At 36.5% G+C, this 24,042-nt stretch overlaps 1 protein-coding gene across 2 annotated transcripts in view; it reads right to left on the bottom strand.

Moving 5' to 3' along the window:
* AK5 (adenylate kinase 5) overlaps nt 1-24,042 on the bottom strand; it is a 124,081-nt gene that overhangs the window by 93,287 nt on the left and 6,752 nt on the right. For both annotated transcript variants that reach the window (XM_058177140.1, XM_058177141.1), the window contains exons 2-5: nt 20,697-20,883; nt 16,715-16,882; nt 15,427-15,596; nt 15,202-15,315 (exon numbers count right to left, since the gene is read on the bottom strand). In XM_058177140.1, coding sequence (XP_058033123.1) covers nt 15,202-15,315; nt 15,427-15,596; nt 16,715-16,882; nt 20,697-20,883 — 639 coding nt within the window. The remainder of the gene's footprint in view (nt 1-15,201; nt 15,316-15,426; nt 15,597-16,714; nt 16,883-20,696; nt 20,884-24,042) is intronic.

Genomic DNA, 24,042 nt, shown 5'->3' on the forward strand with positions numbered 1-24,042 from the left:
TGTTCAAAAGAGGATTCTTGGAGGAAGTGAAGAAGGAAGAATCAGAAGATTTATTTTTGTGTAAGAGAAGCATAATGGTGAAAACAGAGGCTAAGTTGAAAGAGGAACAAAGAGAAATAAAGATGAAGGGCACAAACATAAGGTGATATGACCTTCCTTCAAAATAGTTACTCAACTATTCTTAGGCTACTGGCTCAGCCTCTGTAACATTCTAATCTGATACAACAAAAAGTCTCCTCATCTTCTAATTCTTGGAAAAGGAAATAGAATATGCCTACTTGAGATGTATATCAGCAATTATGTAATTTGTTATAGTACATCCCTTCTTCTTCTCACTATAACAGAGATAAAGATGGATGACTCGGTTATAGTGAAAAGGGGAAAATATTTGGACTTAATTAATATGTCCACAGTAAATATTAAGCTGAAATTTGATTCCTGCTAGAATTACAGACAAGTCCAAAAACAATGCACAGAGGTGAAAAATATGCATAAATACCTCAGAAAATGTGTGGGTTCTAATTTGCATATCATGCTAAGTCCTATGCAAAGAAATAATTTTGCAAGTTTTTTTATACATTAATACACGTGTGTTTATTAGATCAAAACTGAGCCTTATGTTTCATTTCTTTCTCACATTATAATTGCAGTGATATTTTCTTAGGAAAAAATTGGGATAGATTCATAAGGATTAAAAAAATGTTTATTTTTATAACACAAAACAAAGAAAACCTTTAGAAAAAGATATCTTAAAAATATCTAAAATCAAGCAGTATATATAAATCTGTTTTAAAAATAAAATTCAAATTTTATATTTTTCACAGGAATGTGAAAGACTGCATTAAATGGTACAATTTGTATGGTAAAAGTTAAATGAGCAAAATAAAGGACAGAAGTGAGTTTTTGAAAAATAAATAAATCTAAAGGACAGCTTTCTAAAAGACATCTAATTATAATAGAATATTTTTGTGATTTCTTAAACCAATTTCTCATTACTTGAAAACCATGAAATTATACTTTTAAACCAGAGGAAGTAATACCAAGTTATCACATCTGGTTTATGGAGAGAAATGGAATTACAGGTTCCTCGTATGGGATCATTTATAGGAAACTATAATGATTAAAGTATAATAAAATATTAAATTATAAGATAAAGTTATAGTACAAATGTTACAGTAGTCAAATGTTTCTTCTTGAATATGGCATTTGCAAAGTAGAGGACCAAGGACCCAACATGTTTGATAACTTCATCACACAAATGCTGCAACTTACATATTTTAGTCAGATTTTCAGAAACAAGTATGTAACGGCAGCATTTTTACATTGATGTATCATTTTGATGTCATGGCAACTTGCTGTCGATACCACTGCTCTTCAATTGTTAAATTGTAATCTTGCTAATACAGAAAAGCTCACACATAACATATATGGGACAAAATGAATAGTACAACCCTTAGTAATCATTACAGTCGTATCAGCTCGGGGCCCTTATATGTAACAATAGAAAAATAAAAATAAACTTAGGCTGCCTTGAATTGACCTTAATACCTAATAACTTTATGGACACACCCATGCAAGTTTTAAAATAACAAAATGGAAATGATAAAATGCTTGAGAATTAAAACTAGGAACGATGAGGAAATTTAGCCTAATTTAGCATCAACTGCTAATTCTTTTTTACCACTTCTCAAATGATTGGTGAAAACAGAGGTCCCATATCAATAACTGCATGCACAGTCTTCTGTATTTGGTGAACACAAGCTGAATGTGTGCTCTGAGAGAAAAATAATAATCAGAAATTCAGTCTTTAGGTGTCAACCTCTAGCCACACCTCAATAATTTCCAATCTATAATCTTCAATGTGCCCCAATACCAGGTTTCTTTTCAAGGTACCAAGCACTATTAATGGAAGATTTGTATGGGAAGAAAGTGGGGATAATTAAATTGTAGGCAAGCTCTCTAAATCTATATTTAGAGACATTAACAGGAGTAAATGTTCATGCATACACTTCTACCTTCTATTCTTGCTTAATAACTAAAGAGTATATTACCTGCCAATTTAGGGAGACAGTTGGCAAGTAGAAAAAGAAGTAGACATAATCATAATAAATAATGTATTATGCTGTCATAATGCATACATTCAGTTGTTATTGTTCAATGTAACTAGAAATATATTTAGTATTTCTATTCCTTTTACTAATAAAATCATTATGAACAGCTGCAAAATTCATGTGTGACAGTTCAAAGCATTTTTTAAAAAACCAGATAACATTATCATCACCAGATGCCTTTTGAATTATCAAAAAAGCCCCTGGGAAGGAAAAATGTATTTCACAGGACAAATTCTGCTGCCGTTTGACAGGATCTTATTTTTTACAGGATGAAAGTCTATAGGTCACCTTTGCTCATGCATTTAAAAAAGAATGCAACCAAGCACTACTTAAAGTAGGCTAGACCTTGCAATGACATTGTTCAGATAAAGTCCCAATGGCTCTTCCAACTGAACAACAACCAAAAAAACAACAACCACCTGATCCTTCAGCAGATTTAGTAAGTGTTCCTTTTATAGGTACCTATTTTTAAAAATGAAAGGCTGATATTGACATTATTAGATGGGAGCATCACATTTCCATAACAACAAAAAACACTCAAGACAAAACTTTCTTGTTTTCATATGCTGTCCTACAGCTATTACCTCAGTTAAGGTTTTTTCTTTCAGAAATCTATCTCCTTTAAGATCCCATTATGAGTTGGTTATTATGAGAAAAAGAATACAAATCGAGTAGCATCTGACAGTCCATTAGTTCTAGCATTTTGCGCTTCTCTTATACAATCCTGCTCATGTGCTTGAATTATTGTCTGGTTTCTGAACAAGACAGCTTAAGTACATCAAGCACAAATTAATATTTACTACATTACAGGATTTTTTAAAAAAAAACACCACTTACTATCTTGTTTTTAAGCAAGTTTCCTCTCTCTCTCTCTCTCCCTCACCCTCTTTCTTTCTTTCTTTCTTTCTTTCTTTCTTTCTTTCTTTCTTTCTTTCTTTCTTTCTTTCTTTCTCTTCCTTCCTTCCTTCCTTCCTTCCTTCCTTCCTTCCTTTTCTCTTTTGAGCCAATCTGGATTCTGAATGATTGCCTGGATAATTCACCCTGCAGTTTTCTTCGCTACATTTTCAGAAAGCATTTGCCAAAGGCATGACTAGAACTCAAAGCGTCACAGTTTGTGACTCAGGGCCTTTAACATCTACACCAAATCATCTCTTTAGCACTTTCTTTAGAAAGCTCAAATGTATTTCAAAGTGTAAAGAGTCAAGCCACTTCAATAAGCAGCTGAAACTGCACAGCTTTCTAAGCCTTGCAATATTATATACAGTGGCTGAATTAGTACATAATTAAACTATAGCTTGGTGTTATGAAGCTGTGCTTCTGAATCCTTTCTTATTTTCCTCCAACAGTTTCATTTCCACTGTTTACTAATGCAATTTAGCATGAGATTTGAACCAGGATAAAGCATGCTTAATCTTAATACGGTTTATGAAAGTAAGACTGTTTCAAACTATGATTTATGGGGCTGTGTTATTTAGTAACCCAGTTAATATAAGCCACAATTAAGAGTGCAGATATTACCATAATCTGAGATTAATCTAAAATAGGTGGAAGCTTATTAACTCCTTTCAGTTTCTCTAGGAGAAACAAATGGTTGGCAAATCCAAAACTGATATAGTTCATGATCATAACTCAGCACTAAACTATTAGCAGTAAAAATTGTACAGTTAAAGCATTACATATAATTAAATAGTTCTAGAACTGACATTTCACACTTCTACTAGTTGCCAAGTTGGATGAGAAACTATAGGCATAGTTCCATTGCCTTTAGGACATTCTACTCAGAAATGACAAATTAAAGTAATATTGATTGCACTGATTTGCAAAGGTAATATGAATTTCAACCTAAAATAAGTATGGGGGTTCACCTGATTTATCATTCAATTCGGCACTTAAAAACTGGGAAATGAACCACAGACAGATTTTGCTAGCTATACTGATGCCAATTTTCATCATGGCTCCAATGCAAACTCTGCACTTTTGTACTTACATCGTAAGGTTACACACAAGTATAGAGGTGGAGGTTACACACAAGTATAGAGGTGGAGTATCTTAACACATGTCTTCTCTTGCTTGCCTTTCCCCACCCTTGAACACAACCATAAGCTGAACCTATTAGATAAGTTGTGAACCTATTAGATTGAAAGTACTGCTAGAGATGGAATCAATGTTCTCCATCATTTCTGCATGCAAGTCAATTGTAATGCAGTCATCAAGGATCACATCGTATTATGAATCAACCCAGTCACTGAAAGATCAGTGATCTCTTTCATGCTTGGTATTCTGATGACAATGGCCATCGAGTCTTCCCAATTCATTTCAATAACATCAGCACCAAGGAACAAAAACTTGCACCTGCAACCTCTCAAAAAAGGTGAATGGAGAAATGTTATTGCAAGAAATCCATGGACTTGGATTCAAATAGTTTCAGAGTAAATGTGCCAGGACTTAAGTATGCCATGACTAACCTTATTCACTTGAATACATTTAAGTAAAACTAAGTCACCATGTCGTGAAGTGGGAGATAAGTGAAATTATTTATAGACTATTTAAACCAGTATGTTTCTCTTCAAAGACCAGAACTAAGGTTGCAGTCTTGCACTGGCTAGTGATTTTGTCCATATTTTGTCACACTGTACTTTATAGGATGTTTTGACTGGAAAATTTGATTTACCTTACCAAAAAGGGTCTCAACTCTTACAATTTATCTACATATAAATCCTGATTAATTATGATAAACAAACTTATTAGCGTAGTTTACAAAGGATGAAAATTGCACTGGAATGAAATGGCTACCTGTTGTCTTCCGGGTGCGCTTCAAGGTATTGGTTACCACCTTCAAAGCGCTCCATGGCTTAGGACCGGGTTACTTACGGGACCGTCTACTGCCGTCTTCTATCTCCCAGCGCCCAGTGCGTTCCCATAGAGAGGGACTCCTTAGGGTGCCGTCAGCCAAACAATGTCGACTGGCGGCCCCCAGGGGGAGGGCCTTCTCTGTGGGGGCTCCTACCCTGTGGAACGAGCTTCCCCCTGTACTCCGACAATTGCCTGACCTTAGGACCTTTCGCCGCGAACTTAAAACCTATTTATTTCGTATGGCTGGACTGGCTTGATTTTAAAATTTTAATTTATTTAATTGGGTTTTAAATTTCTGTAATTTTATGGGTGTAATTTGTATTTTAAAATTTTTCGACAAATTGAATAAGTTTTTTAAGGGCTATTTTTAATATTGTATTTGACTGTGGTTGTATTTTACTTGGTTGTTCACCGCCCTGAGTCCTTCGGGAGAAGGGCGGTATACAAATTAAAATATTATTATTATTATTATTATTATTACTCAGGAATTAAAGAATATATGAAAATTGTTCAAGCATTTTCTATCTGAAGGAAGTATTAAACACACTAGTCTTGCAGATGTTTCATGGTCCTTCAACCTGAATTTATACAAGTTAGTATAAAGCCAGACCTCTTTCTCAGCATTTATGTACCTAGAATGTAAAGAGTTTGGAATGTTAAATGCCTGGAATGTAAACAGCTTTGAAATATTTGTCAATTCTCTGAAGCTGTGATGTGGTAAAAAATGGTGTTTCTTTATCTAAAGGCACTTTTTTTTTTTACAATTCTGGTTTTCTTCATTAGTCCTCATTAGAACTTTCCCAAGGATAGAAATACTACATTTAATTAATTTTCTGGCTAAGGTAGATGTTACAATAGCAATAAAGAATCCAGTAATCCATAATTCTATTCAAGAAGCTGCCTTATTGAGCATGGTGTTACTATAGTAGACCAACATTCTAAGGGGGTCATCACTATATACATCAAGTCAGTTTAAAGCTAAATCTAGCAGAAACACCGAAGACGTACTTGCACGTTCAGTAAAAGAGCCAAGAAGCCAAACAACTTTCCAAGCGTGCTTATTTTAGGCCAATATAATTGATTGGCAGAGATCAAGTACCAAAGATCTCATTAAGTGAAGATATTGCAGATTTCACAGCAATGTCATTCAATCAGAATACAGAACTGGAGGAGACCAAGGAGGTCTTCTAGTCCAACCTCCTGCCCAAGCAGGAGACCTATATCATTCCAGACAAATGGCTGTCCAATTTCTTCTTAAAAACCTCAAGTGATGGAACACTCACAGCTTCTGAAAGCAAGCTGTTCCACTGATTAATTGTTATCACTATCACCAAATTACTCCTTAGGTTTAAGTTGGATCTCTTCTTGATAAATTTCCATCAATTACTTCTTGTCTTGTCTTTATATGCTTTGGAAAATAGGTTGCCCCCTTCTTTTCTGTGACATCTCCTCAAATATTGTAACACTGCTACCATGTCAACCCAGTCCTTCTCTTTGTTGTATTAGACATACCCAGTTCCTGCAACTGGTCATCATATGTTTTAGTTTCTACCACCCCAATCCTTTTTGTTGCTCTTCTCTATATCTTTTCTAGAGTCTCAACATCTTTTTTGTATTGTGGTGACCAATATTGTAAGTTTGAGTTACAATAGGAAGCCCAACACAAAGAATTTGGAAACCCAGAAGAAAAGGTTCTAGAATAGAATGGTGGAGCTAAGCACTAATTCTGTCCTGTGATTTTTCTAGACAGTCAGCTCTATGTCAAGGTGACAAGCTTAGTTTGAAAAAACAGGAGACAGGAGATAAAGTTTGCACACCCAAAAAGTTTCTCCCATGTGGGGAAAAGGAAAAGGAAAAGGAAATGAAACTGAGCTGAGTTGGTGGCAGGAAAACTGGACTGAGGGTTTTAAGAGAAAATCATCCAGAATTACCTTGTGGTTAAAATGGATGGCCAATAAATTGAATGAATGAATGAATGAATGAATGAATGAATGAATGAATGAATGAATGAATGAATGCTAGCAAGAAAACTGAGGCAGAACAGCCAGAGGTCAAGAATGCAAATCAGTGATCTCATATCACCTCTCATTTTGTCCAATTTGCTATACTTCCCATGTAAAAGGATGCTTTGTTTTTATCCATTCCAATCACTGAATTGTAAAAACTCTATCAATAGTTTTGCTAACCAACTCTGCATGGGGGAAAAAAATGGCAGAATAATAAGATGTCCACCGCAGCTTAAATGGATTCTAATCTATGTTTCATTGAACATGGGGCTTTTTTTTCAATATCATTATTGCTCTACTATCTTCTAGGTTTATTCACTGCATTCACTCCTTGAGAAGATCAGAGCTATTTAATATCAAGAAAGGAGCTCTGGAACTGACTTAACATTTCCATATTCCAAAATTGGCTGTGCTTACATAGAACCATCAACCACTCAACTTCTGAAGTGTCAGGTATAATTCTATTTCTAACATAATATAATAGTAAAAGCTCAAATTAATGGATTATTTGGAAAGAAAAGCTTTTTGTTAAACCTAAATATCTGCTAAATATCAAAACAGATAATTGACATATTTACTTCATTAGTATAATGACATAATTGGTGTTTTTATATTATTTGCACCAATTCATGTAATTGACTAATTGAACTTTAAATAAGATTTGCATGCATTTATGTCATGCAAATTATGTAAATGCATGCAAATAACATAAAAATGTCAATACATCATTACACAAATTATCCATATCCAGCAAATGTATAAACAAGCTGTAGAAACAATGGAATTTTCCTTCATATCCAATCACACTTGGCCAATAAAAAATTCTATTCTATTCTATTTATATAGTTGTAGGAGGAGTCCAAATACAAATTTGATTGGTTGCAGTTGAAGGTCTGTTAAAAGAATGTTTCACATAGGGGTGTTAACTAACAGTTTTGTTCCTACTTGTGAAACGTTTTTTTCTAATTTACAACTTAAGTTTTGTTAATGATATTATTTTTTCCCAGAGGAATGGAAGAAACCAATAATTATGCACATCCACACTTATGAAATGAGAAAAGCAAAGTGAATACTAGAGATTAAGATTTTATGAGCTAACTCCATAATAAAAGACAGGGACTGAGACAAACTTGACTGTTTGAGAATTCATTGCTTTGAAACTCTGAAGATTTAAATGTCTGTCTGGTGGTATAGCTATGTTGATCTCTGATGCCAATGCAATTATCTTGTTATTTTATATAAAATATTGAGAAAAAAAACCAAGAAGGACTTTACGATTTGCTCATGATATAAACAATCTAGATAATTAGTACAAATTATCTTCATGTCATCTCTTTTGGCAGATGAAATTACTTAAGCTTACCTAGAAGAAAGACTCAATGAGTAAGGAATTTACTTCTCTATAAACATGCTTAGGCTAGAAAGATCTTTTTCCTCAAGTGCACCTCTTTGAACAATTAAGTCAAATTGAGCGAAGCAATCATCATTCTTACCAGGAGGCTAATAAGTAGAGTGCAATATCCACCCATAATTTTATTTATTTATTTATTTATTTATTTTATTTTGTCACAACAATATATGTAGGTATCATACAAAAAGATTATATAGTAAATAAATACATATATGGGTAAATATAAGGAGGTATAAGCATATATAGGAAGAAGAAAAGAAAAACAATAATTTGTTTCAGATGTCCTATCTTGATCTTCTAAAGAAGGATCCTGCACCTTCTGTGCATTCTAGTCTAAGGTAGACTCAGAGTTTGCAACTATTCTCAAATTTTTATTGATGAAATAGAAATAGAAATAGAAGTATGAAATAGAAATAGAAGACTTCCATCCCATAGCCCTAGGCATGACAAATTCAGAAATCATCAATCATCTGGCAAGGAAAGGAGACAAAACCTAAAATCATTCATCTTTTATCTTCAAGGTTAGAATGTTGCCTTTTTTTAAAAAAATGGGGATAAAAATGAAGGGACTGCTTCAGATGTCAATGTCTTATGTGGTAGGAACTACAGACTTTTTACAAAAGTTGTGGAAAGATTTAATAATGGAAAAAATTGCACGGAGAAGACAGCGAAGATGGGAGGAGAAAAGAAGTGGAAAACTGCCTTTAAAGGGATTTTGCTTAAGGAGCTGTATGGATAGGAAATGGTTTGGTTAATTTATGGCATTCCTTTCAAACAAAGTAAGGTTTTGTTCCCTTGCTGGGGATGGAGACAAATGCATCTGCCTTCAAGCAGCAGATGCAATGGTCAAGTTCTCATCCTGATAAGGGAAGGTTATACAAATAGCCAACTACATTAGTGAAAAGATCAGCCACATGTTACTATTCTCAGGAAGATATAAGGCAGTCTCCAACCTAGTGTACCGTAAGAATATATTGATTTTTAGATGGGGAATAGTTCAACTGCCAGAATCTTTGTGTCCTTGTCTTTTTCTTCTCAATAAATTTCATTAAGGAGACTCTTTGAGAATCATGCCTGGAAAATAATTAGTTTTAGTTGAGGCAGATGCAGGAGAATCCCGCAGCAAGGGGTTTGGATGCTCGAGGGGGAACTGATATTTGATGAAGTGCATGCATACTTGAAAAGGCCCATGTGAAAAGAATATAAAGCTTTGAAGGAGCTGCCTACTATGAGGAATTATCTCTGGAGCTGGCCTGTGCCTAATTTAGTCTCACTGTACTTTGCAATAACTGATTAGAAGGGGAAATAAATTCCAAACACATGAATTGTATAGCATGATTTAATTTGAAATAAATTATAATTAAACTCCCCACCTTGTAAAATAACTGAAAAGAATGGAAAGGTTGGCTTCTAGACAGACGCTAAATAAATAGGGTCCTGATTTAGACAGATACTGAGGCTATAAACCAGGAGTAAGCAATGTATAACCATAGGATGAGAATTTTAATCTTTCAAATTCTTACAACTGCCTCATCAAGTTTCAGTAACGAGAGGGTTAAGAAGAAAAACCACTATTTTCAACCGTTTTAAAAACTGAAGTAACATCTGAATTGTAATATAAACCCCAAATTTAACATTTAAAAACAAAACCTTTTCAAGATGAAGATGGGAGAAATGGAGATAACATTCCTGCCCACTTCTGCCATAAATCACTACTCCTAAAGTACTATCACTAAAACATAACTGGTTTTATTACATCACACCAACCTTAAAACAAAAGAAATTAAATGTATGATTATTAGGATGTAAAATCCTTTTATATTCTTAAATGATAATAAGAATTTGTTTCATATACAAGCCATTTTCACTACCTAAACATCTTCCAATACTTTGCAGTATAAATCACTGGCACGAATTAAGGTCATATGTTGAAGAATCTTAATTTTATATGGCAGAAAATGCACTGCTCGTTTTTTTTTTATTTGTAGTATCTCAGAATCTGACTTTGGTGCTATATTTTTATTGTATTTTTAAAAAGAACCTTGTTATAATATAAACTGATTTTTTTAAATGAAAAAGATTACATAAGGTGCATATTTTAAAAGGTAAACGTGTCCCCTGACTAGTTGTGTCCGACTCTGAAAGCCGGTACTGATCTCCGTTTCTTAGCCAAGGGAGCTAGAGTTGTCCAAAGACACTTCCATGGGCATGACTAAATGCCAAGGCGCATTGAATGCTGTTACCTTCCCACAATGTAGTACCTATTTATCTACTTGCATTTGCTTGTTTTTGAACTGCTAGGTTGGTAGGAGCTGGGGCAAGAACAGGAGCTCACTCCATCACAGGTATTTGGTCTCAAACTGCCAGTCTCCTAGTCAATAAGCCCAGCATCTTACCCGCTAGGCCCCCTTGCCCCTCTAGGCCCGCTTGCCCCCTCTAGGAGTCGCCTTGAGGGGGCAATAATGCATGTATTACCAAAAGCAGATTCAGACTTGCATTCTGAGTTAGCAGCTTGCAGTAACTTCCAGGCTGTGGCTTCTTGTGACAAGAACATGCTGCTGAAACTGTGCTCTAATGAATCCTGAAAATGTGCAATTAAAGAATAATCTTTTCTTGTTGCATTTCCAATTATTGATGTGAAAAATATGATTTGTTAACTTTGTTTTTTCCCCTCTTTGGAACAATTTAATTACACAGCCAAGATTATCGCCATTGTTAGCTGCCTTTCTGTCTGTTTCTGGACTCATGGAATCAGATTCCCCAAATGTGTGCCAACAAAACGATCTCTTATCAGCCTATAATTAGGTATTTATAAATAACTTGGGTCGATGCTCATTAATTTGAAAGAGGCTACTGCAAAACGTAGCATCTGGACACTACACATAACACTAATGGTGAGTCAATTATACTAGTTCCTCAACAGCAAACTCAGGTTCAAAGTTTTGCTTCCCATACATAGATGTGAACCAGTGGTGAAATCCAAATTTTTTTACTACCAGTTCTGTGGGCGTGGCTTAGTGGGTATGGTGTGGTTTGGTGGCGTGGTTTGGTTTGGTGGGCATGGCAGGGGAAGGATACTGCAAAATCTCCATTTCCGCCCCACTCCAGGGGAAGGATATTGCAAAATTTCCATTCCTACCCCACTCTGGGGCCAGCCAGAAGTGGTATTTGCCAGTTCTCCGAACTACTCAAAATTTATTATTTATTATTATTATTATTTTATTAGATTTATAAACCGCCCTTCTCCCGAAGGACTCAGGGCAGTGTACAGCCAAAGTAAAAAAGAAACAATGTACAGTTAAAAATAAATTTAAAAACTTATTATACAGTGTGGCCGAAATTAAAATAGTTAAAAATCTAAAAGACCCCAAGTTAAAACTAAAAAGAAATTTAAAATTTAAAACTAGACAATTTAAGAAAGCCCCGCACGAACAAACAGATATGTTTTCAGTTCGCGGCGAAAAGTCCGAAGGTCAGGTATTTGACGTAAACCAGGGGGAAGTTCATTCCAAAGAGTAGGGGCCCCCACAGAGAAGGATCTTCCCCTGGGGGCCGCCAGCCGACATTGTCTGGCGGACGGCACCCTGAGAAGGCCCTCTCTGTGCGAGCGTACGGGTCGGTGGGAGGCATGAGGTAACAGCAGGCGGTCCCGTAAGTACCCAGGTCCCAAGCCATGGAGCGCTTTAAAGGTGGTAACCAAAATCTTGAAATGCACCCGAAAGGCAACAGGAAGCTAGTGCAGTCTGCGCAGGAGAGGTGTCACATGGGAGCTACGTGAGACTCCCTCTATCACCCGCGCAGCTGCATTCTGGACCAACTGAAGCCTCCGAGTGCATCTCAAGAGGAGCCCCATGTAGAGAGCATTGCAATAATCCAGGCGGGATGTAACAAGAGCATGAGTGACTGTGCATAGGGCATCCCGATCAAGGAAGGGGCGCAACTGGTGAACCAGGCGGACCTGGTGAAAGGCTCTCCTGGAGACGGCCGCCAAATGATCTTCAAACGACAGCCGTGCATCTAGAACACCCAAGTTGCGCACTCCCTCCTTTGGGGCCAATAACTTGCCCCCAACAGTCAGCTGCGGCTGCAGCTGCATCCACAGCCACTCCGTCTTGGAGGGATTGAGCTTGAGCCTGTTCCTCCCCATCCAGACCCGTACGGCTTCCAAACACCGGGACAGCACTTCGACAGCTTCGTTGGGGTGGCCCGGGGTGGAAAAGTACAGCTGAGTATCATCAGCGTACAGCTGATATCTCACCCCGAAGCCACTGATGATCTCGCCCAACGGCTTCATATAGATGTTGAACAGGAGGGGCGAGAGAATCGACCCCTGCGGCACCCCACAAGTGAGGTGTCTCGCGGTCGACCTCTGCCCCCCTGTCAACACCGTCTGCGACCGGTCGGAGAGATAGGAGGAGAACCACTGATAAACGGTGCCTCCCACTCCCAACCCCCCCAACTGGCGCAGCAGGATACCATGGTCGATGGTAAATTTCTTCTACCGGTTCTCCAGAACCTGTCAGAATCTGCTGGATTTCACCCTGATGTGAATAGACTGATAGATTGCCATATCTTCATGATTACCGCAGACTTTCTCAACTTTTGTGTGGATGGTAAAATGTGATCTGTGATATCACAGTGCAAACTCTGTGACTTATGACTTGGGCCTACCACTGAATTAGGGGTTGCCAATCATGACATGTGCCATGAAATCACAATGCAAATGCCGTAATTTTTTTAATCACTATGTGTATTAGCAGTTATAACTGGTGGTGGAGTGGTTAAGTGCAGTATTGCAGGCAAACTCTGCCCACAGCCTAGAATTCAATCCTAACAGGGCTCCAGTTTGACTCAGCCTTCCATCCTTCCAAAGTGAGTAAAATGAAGATCCAGATTGTTTGGGGCAATATGCTGCCTCTGTAAACTGCTTAGAGAGGGCTGTAAAGCACTGTGAAGTAGTATATAAGTCTATTGCTTATAGACAGATATAAGCTATTGCTATTGCTATTGTTATACTTAAAAACTGCAGTTATTCAATTTACAACCGTTGCAATAAAAATCAGGCATGACTCATTTAACAACTGCTTTATTTAACAACAGAAACTGTGGCCCCAAATATGGTTGTAACTTGAAGGTTACCTCTACAGAGTTTTATCATGCGATTCCTTGTAGCTTATTTCTTCGTAGCAGTGCCTGTATGGTCTCTGCTCTGAACTTCTTCAGACATCTTTTTATTATATTTATCCCAAAGGAAGACAAATTACCCCCCACTTCCCCCAAAAAAGAAGATAAATACAAACATAAATCCATTAAGACATTAGCATTTGCCCACCTTATCAATTAGGAGCTGCTGACTCCAGTAGAAATCAATCTGCCAAATCCCTCTGTTAGAAATGTGAGTTTATGTATGTAATAACAGCGGCAAGAATTGTTTTTGCACAAAATTGGAAAGCAGAGAAAATACCTCTGGAAGGGGAAGTTATTAAAAAATAACTAAAAATTTTTAGACTGTTCAGAAATGAATAGATTAACTTTGATGATTAAAGAAAGAGAGGACTCAGAATATTTTAAGATACGGGATCAATTTTGCCATTGGTTAGAAAAAAGATATATATAAGCAAATTGATAGTTATGTAAGAAAATGGTAAAATTAGAGTATTGTACTTGTAGAAAAATTGTAATAGATTAAATTGAAATGAAGAAAGAAGAAACAATAAAAAGATGGAGCCATGAAGATTTCACACGGAAGGAATGACTGATATATTAAATGTTTGTTTATAAAATAAAAAAAATATTCAAAAAAAAAAAGAAATGTGAGTTTGTGAATTAACTGAAATAATAATCACTAATTAAAGTTAATGTCCTTGTAAAATAAATTGCATTGATAAAATTCATTTATTAACCATTTATCTACAGCACTGTTTCGTTCTCACATGCCTTACCACCTTACCACATTCTAAGGTAAGGTACCTACTTACCACATTCTACTTTAATCTTCCATCAGAAAGAGCAAACTGCAAGGCATTACAACAGGCGAAAGAGTATCTTTGTGGGGGTGGGGTGGGGGTAGGGGAAGAAAATTGTAGGAAGTGAGTATCTGCCTTGAGAAAGAAGATATGAAAAAATTGCCACCATTGCTTTTGCCATTTCATAGCTTTTGCCATTTCATTGCTTTTGCCATTCCAAATTTAACTTTGCTTTCTTTTTAATGTCTCTTCCCTTTAAATAGTCTTTATATCAATTCTGCAAAATTATATCAATTCACACATAATTATGGGATGGGATGGAGAGAATAATCTCTTTGTTTAAATATATTACATTTCTTAGACACTTATTGAAGACCTATCTTATGAACCCTACTTCCCCATGTGAGTACTGGATGAAGTACTTTGCTTGGATTGGCTTTCCTGCTTCTGTTCATAATCCTTTTCTTAAAAAAAGAATTTTATTAAATTTCAAAAAAAAACAAAAAAGGTAAAATACAAAATTACAATAAAGAAAAAAAGATGGGAGTGAGGAACAATCGGGAAAGTTTAAAAAGTGACATTAAAAATCAAACATCAAAAGTGTCATTGAAAAGTTGGTACTTTCAACTTTCTTCAATATGGATAGAGTTATTTAATAAAAAACAGTCTTATTTTAGTGCTCCTGCCGGTATTCATATTTCTATTGTTCTAATTTATTAATTCCTTCCTAGAATTTAATTTGAGATGCAAATTTGCTATGCAAAACAGTAGAGAAATACATTAAATACATTTATTCCAGTATGAGAAACAGGATATATTCAAAATAGCTGCAGCCAAAAGAATAAACAGCTTACTTGGTCCTCAAAGGAAAGAGCTTGGGCAACATCTCGTGGAAATCCATCAATAACAATACCTTCCTCATCAGGAATTTGCATTAATCTTTGCTTTATTTCAGTAATTGTTGTTTCCTTGAACAGATAAACAACATCAACAAAAGATATATATTTCAAGAGTACATTCTCAAATGTTGCTGGGAAAAAACACATACACATATTATTGTGAAGGCTTGTTGTTTTTACCTGTGGGGCTAATTCCCCAGTTGTAATTATCTTAGCGATCAGACTCCATTTTCGATTGCTGCTTGTGCTATGGATCTTCTTTCTTAACAATTCACCCACAGAGATATACTCAAATCCATAGCGTTCTGCTATTTTTAAGCTCTGGGTTCCTTTACCACTGCCGGGTCCACCTATAAGGAAAAACAAAGGCCATACCAAGTTTTTTCAGATGCATTGCCTGATTATCCTCCTCCTACCATCCTAAACAAGCATCAAAGTCAAGCTTGTAGCAATCTTTCGATCATGAATAACTTGAGTAAGAATCTAGGTCAGTCTTTCCCAAACCTTCAAGATATACTAGAAGTCAACACAATAGAAGTTGATTGGAAAAAATAGCTTTAGATATCATTGAATGTATGAAGTAAGTTTATCAGCTTTTGTGGAGCTATACAGGAGTTCATTAGTCTATCAACTCCTATGGTACTTTTCATTGTAAACATCACAGAGCAGAAATGAGACCACCTGTTACCCTCTAGCTCCTCAGTTCTCTATTGATCTAACCATCAGCAGCTATTGGTGGCATAATGCCTTTAACAATAAGGAACTTTAGTGTGGTGTTGTATAAATGGATACAACAACAATGCATGCTATCTGCTAGGAGTTCTTGCTGTGTAACATCACAATCCTCATTTCATCATTTTGATGAAATGGTCACATTTTGAAGAATCCTTCTCCCACTGCCCATGTTTGCTCAGGATGATGGTGCTAGGGCAGGGGTGGGTTTCAAAACACGTTGCTACTGGTTCGCTCGTGGGTGTGCACGCATCTGGGCGGGTGGGCAGAGCCTCCCGCTTCCACCACTACCGGTTCACCCGATCAGGGGCGAACCGGTAGCAACCTACCATTGTGCTAGGGACACTGTCAGAAGATTATCCAGCTAGCAGAGCAGAAGCAGGAGCATGATTCCTCCAAACTAGTATATATACCAGGCATGCAAAAGGAAGAGTAATAAGGAAGAGATTCCCAGCAATGGTGCCAGTGTCCTTAGTGTGTTTCTTTATCTTATTAGATTAAACTACCAGATTAGATTTTATCTTCTTAAAGTTCAATCTACAGAGATTCAGCTCTATTTGCAACTATGTGTTTCAGGTGAAGTTTATTGTACAACATTTCAGCAGTAGGCTGGAGTTCTCTACAACAAAAACTCTAACATTCATTGACCCAGCAGCTCCATTGTTAAAAGCCCCTGCCAATCTAAGAAAAATATTATTGGTTTTGTTGTGGTCAGCCTCATTTTTTGCTTTCCTACCTATGACTAGAATGATTTTGGGTCGAGGCCTAGTCGGATCGAACACATCATATTCCTCAATAAGTTCAGCTGTTTCTGAGAGGTCCGTGTCACTCTCGATGGAGAACTGGTGGATTGGAGGAAGTCGATCATATCTCCGGTAAGGAAAGTTGGGGTTGTCAGGCATCACTGTAAAATATAAGATGGTAATGTCAAAAATGAGAATCCCTTTGATGGTACTATAAGAGTATAATGCAGGGGTCCCCAAACTTGGCATCTTTAAGACTTGTGGACTTCTACTCCCAGAAATTCTGGGAGTTGAAATCCACAAGTCTTAAAGTTGCCAAGTTTGAAGACCTCTGGTATAATGCTAGAAACCAGGAGACCTAAGCTCTAGGCCTGCCTTAGGCCTGAAGCCAGGTGGGTGACTTAGAGCCAGTCCTTCTCTCTTTCAAATTATAGGAGGAAGACAATAGCAAACCACTTCTGAAATCTTGCCAAGAAAATAGATTTGACTTTTCCAGCTGCTGTCAGGAATCAAGACTGACTCAAGAGCATAAAAAGCCAAAAAATAAAAGACAAAACATCAGAAATATGACTTTTTTATGTTTATCAGTAATGAATAGCAAAAATATTTGATGTTTTTATAAAAGGCATAATTGAAGATCCTGCTTAAACAATCTCTTTACAAATCCTTCAATACACTCAACAAATCTATTAGAGGAGGAAAACATTTACGCCCTCAAGTCAAATTGGACTCTTGACGGTTACATAGATACTTCCATTTAGTTTTCCTGTAAATCATACAGACGTTAAAAACATTTTTCAAAAATCATTGTTGAGGATATTAATATCTAGTTTACTATCACAGAGAATAGTTCACCCAAGTTAAGCTAAATTGTGGGATTTAGAATGAGATTCAGTATGTTATACAGCTGGCTGGCTGAAGAATTCTGGGAACTGAAATCCACAAGTTTTAAAGCTGACAAGATTGGACACCACCACCACCCGATTTAGTATATTGTAGATATCTGTGCAGCTGTGTTAATGCAATAAACTATATCTAAATAAGCCATAAATAAGTTATGGGCTTGCATGTTGAGTAAATACAGCCAGCAAAACATTCTATAACATTCGTGCCATGAGAAAACAGGTTGCCTCTTTAAGAACAATTTATACTCTACAGAGTTTATTCACAGAACTAGTTCCAATCAATGATAGCCAGCAGAAGATCAAACATCAGACTGCTGTACTGAACTTTGATTAATACCAGATATTCTAAAACCTACTTCAATAAGATGTCCCCAGCAAGCTTTAATCATAATTCAGCTAGATCTAAGCTCCTCTCTTGAAGAAGACAGCTGTTCCATTCTTATGAGACATCACAGGAAATTGGAATGGGACAAGCATCAAAGAGTTCCTTTCAAGAAAGGTTTCATCTGTTGCATCTATATTCCTTCAGATTCAGTCCTGCTGAGTTTCCTGACTTTTTCCCCATTTCGTAAACTCCCTAGAAATTTGGCAATTCCAAATCTCAACCAACAAATGCTGTCTTACACATTGGCAAAAAAAAAAAAATCAGAACATAAAATGCAAGCTGGACAGATACGACCTAACAGATGACCCTCACTCTGTCAAAGAACTTGGAGTACTCACCTCTAATGATCTAAGTGTCAGAGTTCACTGTAACAGCATTGCTAAAAAAGCATTAAGAGTTGTTAACCTAATCTTGCGTAGCTTCTTCTCCGGTAATATTGAACTGCAAACTAGAGCATACAAAACTTTTGCCAGACCAATTCTTGAATACAGCTCATCTGTCGGAACCCACAGATGCATATTGGACACTAATACAATTGAACGAGTCCAGAGATATTTCACAAAAAGAGTCCTCCATTCCTCTGCTCACAACAAAATACCTTATGCCACCAGACTCGAAACTTTGGGCTTAGACAACTTAGAACTTTGCCATCTTCGGTCTGACCTAAGCATAGTATATAAAATCATCTGCTACAATGTCCTACCAGCCAATGAATACTTCAGCTTCAACCAAAACAATACAAGAGCACACAATAGATACAAACTCATGGTAAAGCGATCCAAACTAGACTGCAGAAAAGAGGACTTCAGTAACAGAGTTTTCAATGCCTGGAATGCACTACCAGACTCTGCGGTTTCTTCCCCAAATCCCCAAAACTTTAACCTTAGACTGTCTACTGTAGACTTCACCCCATTCCTAAGAGGTCTGTATGGGGCGTGCATAAGCACACCAGCATGCCTACTGTCCCTATCCTAAAGTTTTCTTTTATTCGTATCCTTTACATGCATTTATAAATATGTTTACACTTGTATCTGTCATAAAATATATGCTTGACGAAATAAATAAATAAAATAAATAAATAATAGAAACCTGACAGAGATAATCTTGATGGGAGAAGGCCCTCAGGTAGTGGATCGCTTGTCCCTAACAATTGCAGAATCCTATCACAAAAGGATCATTTGCAAAGAGAGATCTCCTGAAGGGAAGGTATGCCTTATAAATTGTCTGTTATGTAATTAGAGCATCATAGGATTCAATGTGTTTCAGATAAACTTTTAAATGAATGGTTTCTTGTATACTTTTGGTTCATAAATAAATGATCCCAGAATGATTTCTATGCTATGTTAAGCCAGCATTTTGGTTTCCTTTACTTAGAAAGATGATCTCTCAAAACTTAGCTATATAGTTTGGAACATGTGTCCATTTTTAGATATATCTTGCCATTTAGCCAAAAAGGAAACAAAAAGAGGTTTGTAATAATCTGTTATGTACAGTTTTGACTGACTTGCGGTGCCTTTCACCGATAGGTAGAGATGAAAGTGCATACCAACCGACAAATGTCTTTGCAAGTTCAATTTTAATTTGATTTTAATGCCTCTTTTTAGAGTCATTTGTTAAACTATTACATGGCTCATTTAATCTTACTGACTGTGATTCACACAAAACCTGAAAATAGCTTAATTGCTTTAAAAAATACTTTATGGGTGCATTCATAAAAATGAAAAAAATATTTTTCTCACAATACATTAAGCTATGAACATGATTTTGGCATGGTTTTAAATAATGGCAAATCTAGAGATTGCTTTCTAGGTGATTTAACTAATCAATCTTAATTGTATCCTCAACATGATTGTGTTGGCATTACTTCTCTGCAAGCAAGTTTTGCATTGTTGCTTGGCCTAAATATATTCTTTAAAATGCTTTTGTGGCAAAGTTAGAAACCATATGGCATTATGCCATTATTCAATTGCTGGTGTTCAGTGGATACATTACAAAACTATTTAAACATTAAAAAGAATAAAGTGTATTTATTTTCATCATAAATACAATTGAAGAGGAGGAAATGCTAATAATCACTATCTCAATGTCATAGGCCACCTCAAAATAACAATTAACTGTAAATATTCTTTGATAAAGAGGAATATCTTAGTTTGTAGCCAAAGTATAACTAAGTCTCACATATTTTCCAAATGAACAGCACAGGGCTTTAGCAACTTCTTGAAGTTACAATGACATTGAAAAAGGTCCTCATACTTAAGACCGCCGCATCTTCCCCTCAGTCACATGATCAAAACTCGGTCTCTTGCCAACCAGCATGAATTTATGATGGTCATATTGTCTTGGAATGATGTAATCATCATTTGTTATCTTCCAAATTGGCTTCCAGCAAGCAGAGTCAATGGGTGAGGTTGATTTTGCTTTTAATAAACATGTGATTCACTTAACAACTGCAATGATTCGCTTAACTGAGGCAAAAAAAGGTTGTAAAACTGGGCACAACTCATTTAACAACCGCTTTACTTAGCAATGGAAATTCTAGTCCTAATTCTGGTCATTAGTCAAGGACTACCTATAAAGTAAATGCTGCTGTGGTTCCCTTATATTCTCAAAACACTATGTAATCATTTATCAGGTCCATCGATCTTCTTACCACAAACTGAAATGTAAAATTTTAAATTATCTTACCATTCCTGAAAAATGCTCTTCTTGATTGGTTGCCATTTAGTGGGGGCAGTGACCTTTTTTCCGGACTGACAAAAGTGTCCCATTTGACTTTTTCTGCTCCTCCCAGTTCCTTTACTTTTTGTAGGCAGCTTTCCAGATACTCCACGGGATCATCGGGTTTGCAGCACATTAATCCATTCAGCAAACTCTGAAACATAAGAGATTAACCAACAAATGCAATTTAATGAAGTTGAAAATAAATTTATAGTTTAGGGCCGAAGAATTCCGGAAGAGCACTAGACAGCAGTAAAACGCTAGAATTTTCTACATCTCTGGAGAGTCATTTAACTGACACCAGTATTTTTGTGGATTAAACAGGTAACCCTTATAGACTAAAATTATAAAATCTCTGTATTTTTCGTGCATAAAAACATGTGCCATCGTGCCATTCCTTTTTGAAGTAAGCAATATTCTGCAAACCACAGAAAGGAAGGCAGAAGGAGAAGGGTCTTGAGGCCAGAAAGGAAAGGAAATGAGCTAAATCCAATTTACTCCAACTCTATTTACAATACCTCTTCATATTTTCGGATTCTCAGGAGCTTTCTTGCTACCATACCACTCATGTCCCACTTCATACATTGCTTTGATTTTTACTCTCCTTTCCAATTTTGTATTATGCCACTGATTAAGAGATATGACAAGTACAAGCTTAAAATTAAAGTGTGGTTTATTAAACCTATAAATTCTTATTTGTAAAGCTGTAATATAGAATCTATGATTGTTTTCGTAATAATGTAAATCATACACTTTTCTATAAAATAGCTAACTGTCTCATACTATGGAAGATGCAGTCAAAGAGGGGGAAAAAATCAATATTGCCATTTTAACAGCTTGTGAACTGACATATAATGAGGCTAACACAGATATAAACTCCCTTTCAATTTAATTGCATGTCCTTCTATTTTCAAAGCAAGTCTATGAGAGTGAATGATTTTAATTCCATGCTACATGTACAATATCTGTACATGTACAAGATATGTGTCAGTTAAATGACTCAGCACAGGATACAATTGCCAAGATCTGCAGTATTTAGAAAACAGTAGGAATTACAGCTAAGGGTCTAAATTATTCTGAATTTAGATACTTGTTTTCTGTGGACTGCTACAGGTGAAAAGTTGATAGGTTCTAAAGTCTTGATAGTGATATAAATTTTCTATATATAGGATTTTAATTGGAAGAGAGAATTCGGTCATCCATACTTGCATTTCAACACAATAATACTTCTGAATAAATGGATAGTTTCAAAATACATTCAGAATTATGGACAAGAATACTTTTTAAAGTTATTGTTGTATCTCGCTCGCTCCCCCTGCCGCAGCCGGGTCCCTCTTATCTCCTGCCGGATGCTGATAGTTCGGAAGAATGTCCTGGCATGCCTCCAGCCCTGGCACCATGCCCGGACAGGCCGAGCAAGACGAAGGGCCTGAAGTGCCTTCAGCCCCCAGTCCTGGCACCATGCCCAGGCAAACGGAGCAACTAAACCCCTCCCCCACAGCATGCGAGCCTGAAGAATGTGAAGCCAGTCATGAGCTCAGATTACCAACAGCTGGAGGCTGGAGAGATCCTCGCTTCCGGAGAGTTGAGAGGCGACGTCAGCAAAAGGAAGGGAGGGGCAGGCCTGGATAAGTGCTGAATCATGGAGCCACACCCCATGGCCTATATAAAGGATCTGCTTTCTGGCATTCTCTGAGTCAGGCAAAGTCTAACTTGGATTGCTGAAGTCACTTCCTGGTCTCCTGCCTGCCTTGTGAACTCTGATAGGACTTTGGCAGAGCTGCAGAGGCACGCTTGATACGGACTTCCCCGACCCAGCTGTCAGCGGAGGAGTGGGACACGACAGTTATAAAGTCTCCCTATGTATGTTACAGAGCCAGAAGTAATTGATAAGGCTGGAGTGTTTTTTTTCCCTATGACAGTTATTATCAATTTGATGAACCTGAACAATATAAAAATTAACCGCTATTGAAAAAAATACAGTTTGGGATTTTAAAAAAAATATTTTTAAAAATAAAAAATATCAATGAACGGGTTTTTATAAGATCAGAGTTTCTTAACTTCAGTTAAGTCAGATAAAATAGGACTTCCCATGCCCTGGTCCACAGACCAGTACCAGTCCATGGCCTGTTTGGAACGAGGCTGCACAAGTGGCAGGTGAGAGTGCGATGCTCCATTTCCGCGCATGAAATGCCCTTCCCCTGCTGCCACTACTCGCCACTGCCGCTTCCAATCCACAGAGCCAGAAAGGTTTGGGGACCACTGAGATAAAGTACAGATAGTCCTCATTTAGCAGTTACAACATTGATAAAAAACTTTGCAACCAATCCTCACAGTTACAACCTTTGCAGCTCTACAAAGCAAAGAAAGCAAGTTAAGTAAGATTACAAGCACAGTCGCAGTTTCGGTTAGCTACCACTTCACTTAACAACCAAGTTGGTGGTCCCAATTGTGGTCAGTTAATAAGGACTACTTCTACTTTGTAGATAACATTGTCAGATTGAAGTATTTGGCTGCGATACAAGCAAGGCAATCTAGGGCTGTAAATTAAACTATAGATTAATCCAGTTGAAAAGCATCTAATGCTTTGAGTAAATTCTCAAAGCATTAGAAATGATATTATGGAGATTAACTGAGTTTTTTTCCTTTTCTTTTTTTGATTATGGTTAATATTATATGAATTGTTTTTGAATTGCAAATATATGAATGACTCTAATGTTTGATAAGTAGTATATATAAAATTTTATAAATATTAATTGGGAAATAAAGGGTTTAATTTAGAGGGACTAAGGAGAGGGGATGGAAGAGGGAAGTTGATAAATGATTAGAATTCAGAGCGAAGGGTAAGACTAAATGTACAACATAAATAAAAGAAAGAAAATAAAAATGAGAGAGAAAAGGCAAAATGTATTAATGTAAGCATACAAATGTGTTGGAAGAACTAACAGTTGTTTAAATTTGAAACCTGGCCAATATTCTGTTCAGAAAAAATGCACTGTATGATGGTGTTTGTGTAAAAAAAATAAAAAACTTTTTACAAAAAAAGAGAAAAACATCCAAGTATGTATTGTTTCCATTCTGCTGTCAAGAAAACAACATGGACCTCAGGAAGTGAATCCCATTTAAGCAATATTTTATATTGGTATAAAGGAATATTTATTTGGAAGGAAGCCTTATTAAACCCAATGATAATTGTTTCCAATCGCCAAGGATTGGAATGTAGCCCTACTTTCATTATAAATACATGTGCTTAGAATTTCACAACCCAAGAATATATAAAAGAATTATGTCTGAAGAATCATTGCACTGAAAA

Source organism: Ahaetulla prasina, chromosome 3 (genome assembly GCF_028640845.1).
Source record: "Ahaetulla prasina isolate Xishuangbanna chromosome 3, ASM2864084v1, whole genome shotgun sequence".
Lineage (NCBI taxonomy): Eukaryota > Metazoa > Chordata > Lepidosauria > Squamata > Colubridae > Ahaetulla > Ahaetulla prasina.